Below are 17,266 nucleotides of genomic sequence, written 5' to 3'. Positions count from 1 at the left end.
CCATCCTTTTTCCCATCTCCGTCCAATGAAGGGATGACGAACTTACTTGAAGGGATCCCTTCTTCCACCTTCAAGCTTTCTCGTTTCCCGATCCCTGTTCCGAAGCCACCACTGACACCTTCTTGGGTTCGTTTCTTGATCTTGTTCTCGCAGGACATTCCCTGATAAAATGCCCTTTCCGCCCACAGTACAAACATAGGCCTCTCTTTCTTCGGTATTCCCTTTCTTCTGAGGTCAAAGGGGTTCGCACTGCCCCAATTTCCATAGGTTCCGGCTTAGATGCAGTTGCCCCTTCAGATACTTTGGGATGTTCATAGCGAGGAGTTACCCTGTCCTTCTGCCTGTTTTCACCCTTTCGGTCACTAAGTCGATTATCTAGTCTTAGAACCAGGCTTATCATGTCCTCGCAAGTACTGGGTTGGGGATCAATCTGAGCCAGTACGTCCTTCATCTCCTCTGTCAGACCCGTGTAGAATATGGCATGTCTTTTCTCTTCTGGCCAATCTGTTTCAGCTATGAGCCTTCTGAAGTCATTAAGATAGGCAATTAAGTCCCTATTTCCCTGTTTTAAACCTAACAACTCCCTATCTGCAGACATTGTGGCTGACCTGCGGTTGAAGGTTTTCTCAAAATCCGTTCTAAAGGCCTCCCAATCCCTTAATATGGGGTCATCTTGTTTTACTAAAGGTACAGCCCATTGGGCTGCGTCCCCAGCTAGATATGAAATGAGAAATGCTACCCTGGCATGATTTGTGTTGAAAATTTTGGGTTTACAGGAGAAATGTAACAACACCTGTGTGAGAAATACTTGTACCTTGCTACTATCTCCGTGGAATCTTTCAGGGGAAGCCAGAGGTATTGGAGCGGGTACTTCTACTACCAGGGAAGTGGCCTGTGGAGTACCTGCATCAAAAGGATTGCGACTCATTTTATCTACCTATGCCTGCAGAGCGGCTGTCTCAGCCCTAGAAGCCTGTAACTCAGATTGCACTAGCGCTAGGGCTGCCAGGATATCCTCTGTGGTGGACATTGTATCGCACGATCGGGAGGACTAAATTCGTGGGCCGTTGATTCTGTCAGGTCCCGGTGTCCTCAGGATCGTGCGATGCTATAAAGGGGTCCACCTCTCGACAGCTCCTGGGTCTGAATGAAAACAGACTCACAGAAGTGGTCAAGCGAGGGATATCAGGAAGGGTAGGAAGGGAGCAGCCGGGAGAGGAAGCTGAAATAAGAACAAGGCACTATGAGCAAAGGTCACACCTCAACCGATATTATGTACAAGCAAATAACACAGTGTATAACTCAGATTTACATTTCTCTGTAGACTCATTTACCTGGAATGGGGAAAAGGTTGGCTTTGCCTGGCAATCGGAAAAGTAGGATAGGTAGTTCTGATCTATAACACAAGAACCTTAACGTTATCAGGTGACTCAGAATCACATGGTTTCTTACATATATGCAAATTATACACGTACCAAAGGAAAATACTGTCAAGGCTTCAACAGAGGGCAAATGATAATTAGCCTGCCAGGCGAAGCTCATAAAACCCCTGTTGTAATGCAAAGAAAAATAGAAATAAGAAATTACTCTTCAAATATCCACAAGAATGTCTCTGGATTAAAAGTCACCCAAGAATCCTTTCTGTATTTTGCACATTAGCCCAACCAACAGTGTCTGCTGAATGCTTCTTCAGCCTTTACTGAAATGTAACCATAGTCCAAGATGTGAGCAATTCTTACCGTCAGAATTACTCTGAAAACGAAAGAAATGAATCTCTCCCAAAGCAGCAATCAATGTGACAAAACCCACTTTGACTGTGGGATAACAGCGATAGTCTCACCCAATGTGCATGTAGAAAATATGCGCTGTTATAATTCACAATGACCCTCCAAGAAGTAACACGCACCCACAGCGGGAGTGCTCGGCGCTGCCGGTAAACAGACAAGTCACGTATAAGCACCCTCAGCAGGAGTGCACTGCAGCTGCCAGAAAACAGGAAAAGTCACGGAAACACAGCCTCCGAGGAGACTTGCAAACGGAGCCTCAGCCGAGGGCTCATTGAGCTGATGACAAGCTCCGTGGCCAGGATCGGGATTACGAAACCCCAACACACTCGAGGAACAACAAGATTGGAGGAAACAACAAAGGATACGCTGGATACCACGGGGAGGGGGAATAATCCTACCGTGTCTTCTTCCTGCAAACACCAGAATCAACGGCAAGGTCTCTCCTGCTCCGCTCCGTCTTGAGAGTTCCGCGTGTGACGTCATCGGCAGAGGCGTCGCACGCGAACCTGGAATCATGGGAAATGTAGTTTAAACGGCACGCATAATTGTCTCAAGGCAGTGTTCGAGACTGCCCTACTCCGTGGGACGCTACACTGATTGCTCCGGATTGGGCGCGACAATGGTGGTATCCAGACCTGTTACATCTGTTGCTGTGTCCACACAGACGCCTGCCGTGCAGGCCAGACCTGTTGAGCAAAATGAACGGGAGGATCCTGCATCCCAACCTCCCGTCGCTGAACCTGATTGCATGGCTCCTGAGGTCTTGCAATATGGACACTTAAATCTGCTCCGGAATGTATGCTTATTTTAAAAGAGGCAAAAAGACCTTCCACAAGGGCGTCTTATGCGTTCAAGTGGAAACGATTTTTCATTTGGTGTAAGGACCATGGCTTTGATCCCACCAAAGGACAAGAAGAGGTAGTCCTTCCATACCTCCTTTACTTGGCTACATCAGGGTTGAAATACGCTTCTATTAGGGTTCATCTATCTGCCATAGTAGCGTACAGGAAATCACCTACACAAACATCGTTTTTTCAAGTTCCAGTGGTTAAGGATTTCCTTCAGGGGTTAAAGAAGGTTTATCCCCCTGTGAGAAATCCTTCTCCTCCCTGGGAGTTGAACCTGGTTCTCTCCAGGCTGATGTCTACACCGTTTGAGCCTATACACAAGGCCTCCTTGCAGCATCTCACTTTGAAGGCGGCCTTCTTGGTGGCAATAACCTCTGCGCGCAGGGTTAGCGAGATACAAGCACTCTGCACCAAGGAACCTTACATTGTGTTTCACCACAACAGAGTGGTAATGAGGGCTCATCCATCTTTCCTTCCAAAGGTGGTCTCGGATTTTCATATAAATCAAACGATTACCCTTCCTTCGTTCTTTCCTAACCCATCGACCCCAGCTGAGAGGTCGTTGCACTCGTTGGATCTTAAACGGGTACTAAAGTTTTACCTAGAAAAGACGAAGGACACCAGAAAGACAGACCAACTCTTTGTCAATTATGGTTCAATGAGGACGGGGTTTGCAGCAGCCAAAAGATCCATTTCCAGATGGATTGTCTCCTGTATCAGGCTGGCATACCAGCTGGCTGGCAAACCTTTGTTACAATCACCCAAAGCTCATTCCACTAGAGGGAAAGCAGCCACAATAGCGTTTTTACATGACATTCCTATGTCAGAAATATGCAAGGCTGCGACATGGAAATCAGTCCATACCTTTACAAGGCATTATTGCCTAGAGTCTGATTCCAGAGCGGAGTCTCAAGTAGGGCAAGCCTCCTTGAGAAACCTATTTGGGTAGAATAAGGCCTACTTTTTGGGCCTACGAATATGAATGTTATCTGTTGATTCCTTTGCCCGCAGGGATGAGGTGAGGCTCGCTACTCTATTCTAATGCTTATGACTATTGATGAGGATCCCCTGGAAGAGAAGGATTAGTTACTTACCTGTAATCCTAGTTCTCTTCCAGGGGTATCCTCATCAAAGTCATAAGCAACCCTCCCGCCTCCCCGGGCAAAGGACTTTGTTTATTAAGTAGGAGATGTTTGAACCTGTTATTACCATGGTTTGGTTTTCAGTCTCCGAAAAGAACAACTGACCTAACTGTAACCCCTGAGGCATGATGGGAAGCTAGGGGCAGAGGTGCCTTAAAGGTACGGCGTCAGTTTTAGTACATACAGCTACAAGTTAGCTTTTCAGTCTTTTTAGACTGGGTATTTGCAATGCAGCCTGGGAGCTGTATATGCTTACAGTGTGTTATAAGAATTTATACTGTTTTCTAAGCATTAAAACAGTTTCTAAACAAGCATTGGTGTTGTTTCTCACGTTTGTAATGCAAATACACATGTATGGTGGAAATTCTTCACAGCATATTCCAGCTCTACTATTTTATTTGGCTGCAATTGCTTATATATATATATATATATATATATATATATATATATATATATATATATATGTATATATATGTATATATATGTATATATGTGTGTATATATATATGTATATATGTGTATATATATATATATATATATATATATATCTATATATATATATATATATATATCTCTATATATATATGTGGGGCACATATAATATATTGTTTCCGGGGTCCCGCGCATGGGCGGGAATATTCTAATGCTTATGACTTTGATGAGGATACCCCTGGAAGAGAACTAGGATTACAGGTAAGTAACTAATCCTTCTAGACCATATATAGTTAGGAATTAGCATTTACAAAAGCTTATTTTACTCACACAACCATTGAAATTCGCATATATAGTTAGTTGCACTAACTATATATCGCGCACCCGCAATCCACTGCTGATGATGTCGCATATTACATCATTCATGACATGGTCAGTGACATCACTGATGACAACTCAAATGACATCACTGACAACATCACTGATGACATCATTCATGTGATAATACGATCAACCTCTTCAATTTCTAATATAACCTTAGATACACTCAGTGTAAACAGACACTCACAGATTGTCACTCATCCATGGAGTTACTCATACACCTAGTCAGTCATGCAAAGAATCAATCACACCTCCATTTCCTCAACTATACAGTTATACACACCTTACTTATTCAAACATATTCTAACACATATTTACTCTCTTATACAATCACTGATCCATGCAGCCACTCACACATTCACTGGCTCTTATACACAGTAATTTATATATGTCAACTCTCACATGTACTATGTTTTACATATGTACTAACTTTGATATGTAGCACTGAGATATCCATTCACTCACCAATACTCATGCACACAGTAAACCACCCATACAGCTGTTTCCACATGCAGTTTTGAACCCATACATCTAGTGAATCAACTGTTCACACATCTATGCACAGTCACACACCTCCCAGACACACACACACACACACACACACACTCACTCTCCCATACAAATACTTGGGCAACCATTCAATAACCCATATAGTTACTCATATAGCTACTGATCAACACATGCAGCAGTTTACAGAACAACAGATATAATGATGCACAAATTAAGACAGTTTAGTCACTAACCCATGCACTCAGTGAGACACATTTAATCACTCTCTCATACAGTCAGTCATGCACCTACTTAATCCTTCATCCAGACACTTATACATCCACTCATACATCCACTCATTCTTCAATATGTAAGACTTATTTTAACTTTACAGAAACATACAGTCACTGGATGATGTCATCAGTGATGTCATTTGAGTTGTCATCAGTGATGTCATCAGTGATGTCACTGACATGTCATGAATGATGTAATATGTGACATCAGCAGTGGATTGCGGGTGCGCGATATATAGTTAGTGCAACTAACTATATATGCGAATTTCAATGGTTTTGTGTGAGTAAAATAAGGTTTTGTAAATGCTAATCCCTAACTATATATGGTCTATAACCTATGTTTTTTTCAGTGAAAAAAAATATATATATATATATATATATATATATTCTCTGAAGATTGTGTGTTGGAGTTAGAGGCTGAAGGTCACCTTGCAAACTAATCAGCAAAAAGTGAGCAACCCAAAATACCTTGCAGACTAGGCAGAGCCTTTTACCTGGTGGAAATACGGTCTATAGGCCCACTGGTGTGAATTTTGCAGTGTTTACATCTGGAAACTTTGTTTGTTACTTTAAATTTGTAATTAGTGTTTTTAAAATTAAAATGTTGTAGTTAAATGATTCACACACTGAATGCAAGTGGAAGCATAATAATGGTATTCTTTATTGCAGGTTTATAAATCAAGGACCGGCCACTGAAATAAAGTCTGAGAAATCGCTTGAAAAAAACAATGAACATTTAGAAGAAGCCCAACCAGAAAAAGTTCACAAAGATGTAGAAAATCAAAAGGTAAGGTGTTGTTAACCCTTTTTTGAGCTTGCATTTATTATTATAAATAATAGTTAAAAATGGGGTCTCTAGTTGGCAGAGGTTTGTACCTTGTCCAAGTATCGGCCACCACACGAGACTCGGCAAGTCAGATACACACCCTAAATTAACCCGTGCTCACCCTCTGCTAGCTTGGCACAAAGCAGTCGGGGTTAACTTAAGAGACCATCTGTAAAGGAATTTTGCAACACTTAAATTACAGGAACTCAATGAAAGCACCACAAAAGACTCTATACAGGCTTAGCCAAATAGCGAATATTTATCGAAGTAAAACAAGACCAAAACAACACAACTCCAATAAGTAAAGGCTGATCTATGAATTTTTAAAGATTAAATGTAAAAACAGTGCTTTGAAGTCGGGGATTGGCTAGCCGACTAACATGAAGGACGTGAGCTTGTAGTGCTCCGACCGTTAACCCCAGTAATCTGCCCAAATTATCCTCCTAATGTGCTATCCACTGCTGCAACCAGCGTGAAAAGCCAGCCGGAGCGAGTCGGAGTTTGGGGAACCCCTCCTGGCGTGTCTTCTGTAGCCGGGGACGAAGCGATACAAGGAAGAGAAATTGCGGCCGGAGTTAGGCGAAACCACAAGGCGGGAACCCCCGCTGGGCGGAGGCCGCCCGTGCCACCGGGATACCCACGGAGGAAGAGGCGAATCCCGTTAACCGAAATCTGCAGCGGGGCCTCTGCAGTATTCTACCCTGCTACCTGGAGCGGACCGCCAGCCACACAGACGCAGGAGGTGAGGAGATTTGAGGGGGTGGTCCGTGCAGCGGAGACATGGCAGGATGCGGAGAGAGGGCCGCCGCCCCTGATAGCGGAAAGACCTGGAGTGTCAGACTAGTGGGAGGAGCGGGGCACCCCGGGGAGCGTACTGACCTGTCCCAATGGGAATCCGAGCGGGAGCGAGGAGCCTGACCCGCCGGAAGACTGTACGACCTTCCGGCCTGCGGCTGGGCCAGGGGAAAGCACACAAGGGAGCGTATCGCTGTGGGGGTGGAGGCAGCCCATAGCGGGAATTCCCGAGCGCAGTAGAGGCCTGCACACCGCTGAGAGGGGACACCTGTGCTTGGCCTGACTGATGGAAACCTGCTGAGAGCTAGAACAATTGCGGGGCTACTACGAGCCATCTCGGGCTGGCCCTAGCGCGGGTGCATGCCCACACCCCCACGGAGGGGAGCTGAAAACTACCTTTCTGAGAGAGGAAAGACACAATGAAGGCTGCACTGCCAGGCCCAAAACCTGGGAGATCTTTGTGCAGCAACCCGGGGTTTGTGCGCTTAGGGGAGCATACTGGTGATGGTGGTAATGAAGTCTGTTGGGGCAACACTGGATGAGACCCATATGGCCTGATCACTCCCGAGGGCTGCATTTCCGGGACTGGGGACTGCATCAGAGGCCCAGACCGCAGCATGCACACAGAGGCGGTAACCAGAGACATCCCTACTGAGGCGTCTGGGTCCTAACAGGCTGCAAAGAGGATCTGACGTTCCGCAACAGAAAGGCACATTGAGGCAAGTGCTCCTCTTCAGGCGAGTGACACGGCCTACCCGAGATTGGCGCCCCGGGGCCCACAGTCATATCCCGCTGATCTGAGGGTGGCGGGAAGCCACTAGGAGACTGAGAGACAGGCCAGCGGGTGCGGCTGTGCAAAATGTGGGCGCAGAAGTGAACTGCTGAACACGCGCGTAGTCATCAGTGCTGTGTACAAAAAGGTGCATTGCGGCCTATTACCGCCCGCCCACTCACTGTTCATGAATCACATAGCCCCCAGGGGCCCCCGTCACACTTGAAATGGATCTGCCTGGCAATTCCGGGAGGGAGCTGTGACAGTCTGACTGACGGGTGTCGCTGCTGCCACCGCCGACCAGTCTTCCCTGGCGTAATTGGCCGAATACTAGGTGCATACGCGCCCCTGAAGCTACATTTGCTCACCTCACCTACCTCTGCAATAGAGTGTATCGTGTGGGTACCGTGCCCCGGGACAGGCCGTTCTGCAGAGGGCTTTGGTGCGGAGAGGAGATGTGCCCTGCTGCCGCTTGGGCATGCAGACTACTGACAGCTGGGAAGCAGGTGCGGCGGAGACCCTACCAGTCGTGATTGCGACAAGAGATCTCTTCAGGGCAGACAGTCCCAGTGGTGCATACACATGTAACAACTGGTTCCCCCACTCAATCCCCAACGCAAGTGTACTGTTTGCTGTGAGTCGCCCCAGGTGCCAACAGTGAATGCACATGGCGCAACAACTCTTGATGGGCCGCATGAGGGCCAAAACGCAACAGGGACCACTGCACGCCGATGCCCTGGACCCCACACACTCGAGAGAGGGGAACGAAATGGAGCCGGCAACCGTAGCACTGGCGGCCAAAATGGATTCCGTCCTGGCAGCAGTGGAGAAAATAGGGGCGGCACTAGAACACACTAGGACGTCCTTGCAATCAAGGATAGACAAGGTCACATCAGACTTTACGCTTTTACACGCGGAGCACCGTAAGCTGACCGACAGTCGCTGCCCACGGTCAAAAGCTCCAAGACCTTCAACCGGTCACTAACAGTCACGTCGCTGCATTGCAAGACCTGATGGAGCGGATTCATGCCCTAGAAGACAGGGCGGAAGACGCGGAAGGACGCTCGCGCCGAAACAACATAAGAGTGGTAGGATTGCCGGAAGGGAAGAAGGGCGGCACCCTGAACAATACATAGAGAACTGGCTGTGAGACCTACTCCCACAGGGAGCACTGTCGAAGCAGTTTGTGGTGGAAAGAGCTCATCGAGTGCCAACCCAGAGGCCTCAACCAGGAGCCAGACCACGCCCATTCCTATTTAAATTACTCAACTACAGGGACAGGGACGCAGTGCTATGGGAGACCCGGAAACTGGAAGACCTCACAGTAGGCGGCAGCCACGTCATGCTTTTCCCCGACTATACGGCCCTGATGCAACACCGCAGAAATCACTATGCATCAGTAAAACGCCAACTCAGGCAGCTGGAGCTCCCATACTCCCCGCTGTTCCCTGCCATGCTGAGAGTGGTAGCGAAGGGCAAAACTCACTTCTTTGACACGCCTGCGGACACATGGGATTGGCTAGAGGTATTGGGTCTCTTGGGCGGGTAAGAGGCCACCAGAGCCGGACGACAGCGAGGCCGCAGGAAAGTAAATCAGGCGTCGACCCCGCCGTAGGGCTACCCGAGGAGCAATGGCCAGTGCGGTGGCCCGAGCCCAAAGAAGATGAGAATGGAACGACGCAACATCTTGGAAGCGGTCACGACTCTTGGCACGCCAAACACTCAAACCTACTGTGAGCGCTCCATACAGCATACAGTGGTGTTGAGTTGCTCGTCGAAGCCATCGACGGAACTTTCCGAAGAACTTTGTATGCCGGTGGTCACCCCACAGACCGCATACAGTATCCTGGGATGAGTAGGCTGACTACATGGACATTGCACAGGACTGCACAAGCAAGTACCATGATGTGGGACATGCTGGTTTGTTCATGATGCGGAAGGGAGGGTGGGGGCTGATGGGACGGTCTGTGGCACTTATATATTGTAACCTATAACCTTGTTAGCTAGCACATTGGAAGATTGAGGCCCCTTAGGTTACACATCACACAGCCCTGAACCTGGGTCGACAATTAAATAGGGTGCCCGTCACTGGGTCAGCCAAGGACGTATTCGGGGATGCACACAGACCTGTTTGAGATGTCAGCCTGCATACTGCTAGTTCCCACAAGGCGCTTTTGAAATTAAGGCATATAGTGCGTTCAACCGGCCGACGTTACTTCCACAAACTGCTGATTGGGGTGTGTGAAGTGGGCCAATGTGGTACCTGACGCCATAAGCAACTCATGCAGGCACAACTGGGTTTGTGGTCAACTTTGCTGCCGCTAACTAGAGGGGGCAGATCTGGGCCCATTGGGTTAACCAAGACATTCACACTGCACTGCATTGATTCAGCACTAGTACTTCCGCCCTTAATGTAACACACATGATCTGAGAAAACACGCTCATGCCCGACCCACACCAATGAGCCAGCAGCACAATGGTCGTGTGAGATGGCTCCCAGGTTCAGATAGATGGCACATTGCACACAATCGAATTAAGCGGGTGGCCATAACATAACACACCCCAATAGGCAACACATTTGCCTAGTTTCTATTACTCATTTGTTATATGAGGTTTGGACAGACATCACGCAATGCCTGCCCCAGATGTTAAGTTTTTTTTTAGCACAGTCACTGTTGTTGATCTTATCGCAGCACGCCAACATGCTCATGCACGCCCTTGCCCTCCACGCCCTGTGGTGCTCCCAGCCCCTGGTGTTCCCATCACCTAGTTTCCACCAGAAATTACACATGCTGACTAGTCACATGGAATGTACGTGGTATGTACCCGCCCGCACGTCGCTACTCCATACTTGCGTACCTTCAGAGGCACTCTGCTGCATTCGCCCTGCTACAGGAAACACACATGGCCCAGATGGAACTAGGCAGGCTGCGCAAGCGCTGGAGGGGACAGGTATGACACGTCCTACTCAGCACACGCAAGGGGACAGGTATGGCACGTCATACTCAGCGCACGCAAGGGGCACATTTTATCTGGGTGAGGGCGGGTACCCCATTCATTCGCACGGATATTGTGGTAGATCCCGCAGGCAGATGCACCCTAGCGAAAGGAACACTCAATGGCCAACAGATATTGTCCATACATGCCTTGAACACAGACCAACTCTTGTTTCTGGCACAGCTGTCTGCTGCACTGACCCCTTATGTTGGCCTTCCCTGGTTGTTGGGCGGTGATTTCAACTCGGTACTAGATAGATCCTTCGCACCCCTCCGGGCGACGATAGCTGGATCAAATGCACGGGTGCTTTCGGAGTGGTTGACTCAATGGGCGTTGTTTGACTTGTGGCGATCCCTCCATCCCACAGACCGCATCTACTCTTATTACTCGGCAGTACATGACTTACATGTGCGGCTAGACAGAATGGTGGGTTCCCAATCGCTAATCCCCTGGTGGAGGTAGGGGAATGCTTGGGGTGGACACACTCTGACCATAACCCCCTGAAGCTTCGGTTAAACTGGGAGCCTGACCGCCCCCCAGTGCCCACCTGGTGTCTCCAACCAGTCGCACTGGACGACCCGGAGTTCTGTACGTCCTTAGAGATGATGGTTCTTGAGTATTTCGAACTCAACGAGGAGTCGGCAAGCTCCTGATTGGTGGAATGGGATGCTCACAAAGTCATCATTAGGGGCCACTGTCTTGGTGCCACGTGGAAGGTGCGCAAACCGCTATCGTCGTCGCTTAATCGCCTCTAGTCACAGCTCCTACAGTATGAGCAGGAGGGAGAGTGTGGGGGTGGACAATCAGACGACTGGAGGACCTCCGGCGCAACACACGAGCTCATTGTAAAGCTGAGGTGCCATAACTACACCGCTCACACAGCCCGCACCCATGCCAAAGCAGACAGAGCGAGTCGCCTGCTTGCCTGGCTACTGAAACAGGAAGGCAGACATGCTCCAATAGGAGCTATACGCACACCGGAGGGACAACTAGTGTATACAGAGGGAAATACACAAAGTAATGTCAGATCACTACTCAATGTTGTATCAGTCCAGAATACGCTGCCCCAGCCCAGAGCTAGAAGTGTTCCTAGAATCTGTTCAATTACCCACAGCCACAGGAGAGCATCAAGAAGCACTCAATGGCCCCCTTACTCTAGAGGAAATAAGCGAAGCTATAGGGTCATTGGACTCCGGGAAATCGCAAGGACCAGATGGCCTACCAGCCGAGTATTACAAGGCTTACCGAGAGCCACTAACGCGCCATTTGCATACCCTCTACTTTACGGCCCTGGAGGAACACACATTACCCCTGTCGATGCGGGATGCCTTCCTAGTTTCCCTGTTGAAGCCAGGCAGAGACCCTGAAAGCCTGGGATCATATAGACCACTGGCACTCCTAAATGTGGATTACAAAATCCTCGCCAAAGTGCTGGCGGAGCGGTTGGTGCCGGTGGTCCCCGTGCTGGTCCACATTGACCGGAACGATTTGTGCCCAAACGTAGCACATCATTGAATTTACGTAGATTCTTTAGAGTGTCTGCAGACGGGGTGAGCGATTGGCCTAGGGCGGGGTGCCTGGTGCTTGACCTCAAGAAGGTTTTTGACTGCCTGGAATGGGGCTACCTAGCGCCGGTGCTTCTACGGCAGGGGTCTCCAAACCGGTCTTGGAGGGCCGGATCCATGCCAGATTTTTTGGACATCCCCATTGAGATACATGTAGTTATTTTAAAAATCTGGAATGGATCCAGCCCTCCAGGACCGGTTTGGAGACCCCTGTTCTACGGTATGACTTGGGTTGGGAGTTCCTCCAGATGGTCGACCTACTATACAAAAACCCTACAGTTAGAGTTTGGTTGGGACCATACATTTCGGATGCCATTCCAGTAGGCAGAGGCAGGAAACAGGGGCGTCCGCTGTTGCCTCTCCTGTTTGCCCTAGAGATTGAACCTCTGGCGGCGGCATCCATGCACGCGATATTAGGAGATGGCATGCCTCTAGGAGATGCAACCCACCAGGTGTCGCTGTACGCGGACGACCTCCTCGTATTTGTGAGAGACGTGGGAAAAATACCGGCCTAACTGGAGTACACGTTGTGAGACTTTGCTGCTCTTTCAGGCCTCAGCGTGAATGTCAAAGTCCTGCCTCTACTCATTTGGAGGAGACACAGGATCCGGGCTACATTTTGGAGGGAACAAGGGTGCAGTGGAATGTGGACACTTTCCGCTATCTTGTCGTCCAGATATATCGTCAACCAGCAGACCTGTTGGACAATAACTTGGGGCGGGCAGTGACAGCCATCAAATCACAAGTGAACCTTTGGAGTAAGTTACCCCTGACAGTGACAGGCAGGGTGGCACTATCTAAGAGGGTGATCCTCCCTCAGCTCCTGTACTACTTTGCCAATCTGCCCCTCTATGTCCCAGCGACCTTTTTCACTTTGCTCACTAAGATGCTTTGGGACTTTCTATGGGGCAACGTGCGTCATAGACTGGCGCTAGCAAAGTTATACCTGCCCACTGATCAAGGGGGACTGGCTGCGCCTTGTTTCCAGTAGTACTACCTAGCCGCACAACTGCAGTGGGTATCCCGCTTGCTTGCTAACAAAGGACGCGAAGGCACGGCTACCCTGGCTCCTCCCCACTCTCTTGAATATATCACAATGCTCTTCCACCTGGCCTCCAGGGCCCTGATGCCTGTCCCTCTCCTACTGGAGCTGGCTTATAGGTGCTACAGTTTCTGCCTGTATCTCACCAAGGCATTGGTCCCCTACGCTCCGGCCATACCATTGGTGGGCTCCCACAGCGAGCCTTGGGCGCTCACACCTCTTGAGCTCACAGCCTGGCACGAAGCGGACATAGTGACACTGGGAGACCTATATCGACATGACAAGCTCATACCATACGAATCCCTAGTTGACCAGATGGGGCTGCCACTGGGTCAATTTCTAAGACACTGTTCACTCATTGCGGCTCTGTCCTCTAAATGGGGAGAAATGCAAGAGGAACCCAGCCACCACCTTACCATCCAGTACTTGCACGTAATGGGACGTGGAAAACATTTGAACCGATGGTTTGCAGCATCCCTCCGTATTCACAGAGCGATCACTTTTGATCCGCTACGCCGTAAGTGGGAAATGCAAAAACAAATGCAAAAGTATGCTCAGACGTGAGTCCCGTGCTCTCCACGCCACTGGAGTCAAGCTATCCTGGCTGAAGAGGGCTGATAGCCAGAAACCGATCCTAGGATGCTTGATTCCAGTCCAGGGAAGACATGGCTTGGCAGTTCGGGCTGGATGTTCCCATGAGGCACAGGGTCAAGTCTGATTTGCATATGGCCATGTCTGAACTGGGGTGGTGAGCAAGAAAGCGATGGATTTAGGCCCAGATCTCTGTACTGGGGTGAATGTATGACATTGTTATGCATTCTGTCTATCAACTGTTGTTTTTGCATACTCCATAAGTGGGAGGCAGACCTGGAATGGGCGTTGAAGGACAGGGAATGGGAAAGGGTACTAAAAAGTCCAACGCGAATCCCCAGGAACATGAGATTCCAGCAAATACAGCTGTTTATAATCCACAGGGCATACCTCACACCCAAAAAGATAAACAAGTACTTTCACCGCACAGATGCGCTGTGCCCCCGGTGCATGAAGGTGGGGGTTGGAATAGTCCACATGCTATGGGGCTGCCACAGACTACACGCCTACTGGCAAGCCGTAGGCGCAGCGCTGCTCACCTGCACAGGCCGAGACCTACCCTTTGAATGGTCCGTTTATTTATTGCATCATTTCCGCAGGTCTCCCACCACAGAGGTATCCTGCTTTCTAGACCTAGGTTTGGTGGTAGCCAAGCGACTCCTGACCAAGAAATGGAGGGCGAGACCACAGAGGTATCCTGCTTCCTAGACCTAGGTTTGGTGGTAGCCAAGCGACTCCTGACCAAGAAATGGAGGGCGAGAGACCCACCACACATACGGGCATGGAGGTACTCCCAATCAGCGTGGGCCAAAGCAGAAGGGATTGCAATCTTGCCGGAGGAAACACTGGGGCTACGGTTAGATGCCCATAGCAATTCAATGGGATGGAATACTTCAAGCCTTGCTACACATCAGGAGGGAAGACCCAGAGGGACAGCAGGGTGGGGGAAGGGACATCCTGACGGGGGGGGGGGGTTGGGGGGGGGGGGACCTGATAGCAGATAACCACGGTGACGGACGTGGGTGGCATACCACCGGACATTCAAGGTGTGCCATGGCGCGGTAGGTGGAGAGGGAGGGGGATCGGGGAGGCACGGGTGTGGGCAGGGGGGAGGGACAGGGTGCGACACATGCACCTGAACAGTGATGTATACGGCTGCTGCTAGTTCTGAACTCTTGTTGGTTGTTCTTCTGTTTATAACATCTGAACACCTGCCTAAATTGTACAGCTTGTAAAGACTCTACACAAAACGAAACTGGAACCGTGTCACCGCATGAAGGCTGTTACCCGAGTGAACTATGTATAATCTGTCAAGACTCAATTCATAGATACATATATGACAACACCAAATGTGTGTTCGACGTAAGCCACTAATTAACTGTAAGGTTTATCTCATGCAGACGAACGGTTCACTGTATGGTCAACTTTGTGATACAGGTTATCTCTCACATTGTTGTAATCTTCAAAACTAAATAAAAACAGATTAAAACAAAAACAGTGCCTCGAAGTCAATAGCGCTAGAAGGTAACTTGGGGTCATGCTAGACCGGGGTAAATCCAAAGTTCAGGCAGACTGTGATCGGCGTCAGGCTGGCTACAGCACACAGACTGGTTCTTCTGACAAAGTACCTTGGATGGAGCAAAGCGGCGACGTGCCACATTGTCGTCAGTCCATGGATGGCGGCGAGCGTTGGCGCCAAACTGTGCTGTTGATGGAAGCTTTGTCAAGGAACTGCTGTATGATGCAGGCACTGCGCAGTCTAGCCGTGCCGGCTGTGGAACCACTGTTGTTGAGCAGCCTCTGCATTGAAGGACGATGCATCAGTGCTGATTTGTGCAAAGCCACTGCTGTGTTGACGTCCGTGTACAAAAACTTTCAGAAACCCACTTCTTAGGCCCAGGACTGGAGGGAGCACCTCACTCAAGGGTTGGACTGACAGATGGCAGAGTCAGGAAGTTTTTTGGGTCCCTGAGACTTCAGAAAACAGGAGGCAAGCCAGCAAACCCTTGGAGTCACTATGTGTTCATTAGAGATGGGTCCAGTCCTCTTCCTCAGCAGGACAGAGATCAGCAGGCGGCAGGGCAGCTCAGCAAGGCAGAGAAGCAATTCGTCAGACCAGTCATTCAAGGCAAAGTTGCAGTCCTTACAGCACAGCAGTCTTTTTCCCAGGCCCAGTAGTGTAGTGATTTGGTAGTGAATTCACAAAGTGTAGCAGTCACCTACCCAGTCGTGTATTGGAGACCGGCTGCAGGCACATAGAGAAAAGTAAAGAGCAGAGAAATGCCCACTTTGTAAAAGTGACCTTTCTAAAATGGTAATGTCGAATCCAAATTTACCCATAAATAAGATTTATCACCACCATTCCAAAGAAATGATAAATGATGTAGGTACTCCTGTCTGACCAGGAATTACAGTTTAAAAACTGTTTTAAGGAATCCCCAATGCTAGCCTGCGAGAGGAGTAGGCCTCAAAGCAGTGAAAAACAAATGTAGCTGTTTGTCACTGCCAGGCCATGTAAAACTTAAAAGTACATTCCCAGCCTTTTAGTTGTACAGCACCCTGCCCTTAGGGTCAATTGGGGCCTACCTTAGGGGTGACCTGTGTGAGATAAAAGTGGGGGTTTAAGGCTTGGCAAGTGCATCTAAATACCAAATCAGGATAGCAGTAAACTTTTCTAAACTGCACACACAGACTTGGCAGTGGCAGACCTGAGGCAGGTTTGAAAGGTTACTTTTGTGGGGCATGAACCACCTGAGGCCTGTGGTCACTCTGAATCAGAAAGTGAGCTCTTAACAGGTATAGCCTCAATGTCTTAAGTGCTCAAACCACATCAACAGCTTCTCTGTTGCCCTCCACCTCTGTTCCCAGAGGAGTAACCTCCTGGAGATGAAAGCTACAGGTTGGTCCAGTCCCTCTTCATTGAGCTGTATAGTACTGCCCCATGCCATGTTATTTTACCTCTATCTGAATGATACACTCCTGAGAGAAGTCGGGAGTCCTGAGCACGGGAGCTGTGCACATGGCTTGCTCCAGGGAGTCAAATGCAGTTTGGCATGCCTCTGTTCAAATCCCATTTCTGGGCTGCTTCCTGGAAGTCAGCTCAGTCAAGGGTACTACAATGGAGCAATATCCTTTGACAATCCTCCTTTAGTACCCAGTGAGACCAAGAATGCTTTGACCGCAGTCTGGGTTTTGACGGGGCTTCCAGGCCATGAGGGTTTCTATCTTGGCCTGAAGGGGCTGCCCTTTCCTCCCAGCCAAACAGGCATCCCAAATACACCACTGACTGCTGCCCTATCTGGCACT

General features: G+C 49.1%; 1 protein-coding gene across 1 annotated transcript in view; it reads left to right on the top strand.

The window, feature by feature from the left end:
• The first annotated feature begins 1,880 nt into the window (after positions 1 to 1,880).
• LOC147665850 (uncharacterized) overlaps positions 1,881 to 17,266 on the top strand; it is a 346,981-nt gene continuing 331,595 nt past the window's right edge. The window contains exons 1-2 of the mRNA XM_086949459.1: positions 1,881 to 1,933; positions 6,042 to 6,159. Coding sequence (XP_086805585.1) covers positions 1,881 to 1,933; positions 6,042 to 6,159 — 171 coding nt within the window. The remainder of the gene's footprint in view (positions 1,934 to 6,041; positions 6,160 to 17,266) is intronic.

This window comes from Lissotriton vulgaris, unplaced genomic scaffold (assembly GCF_964263255.1).
Source record: "Lissotriton vulgaris unplaced genomic scaffold, aLisVul1.2 SCAFFOLD_2074, whole genome shotgun sequence".
Lineage (NCBI taxonomy): Eukaryota > Metazoa > Chordata > Amphibia > Caudata > Salamandridae > Lissotriton > Lissotriton vulgaris.
Note: the sequence above shows the minus strand (reverse complement) of the source record. Positions and strands in the feature narration are given on the sequence as shown.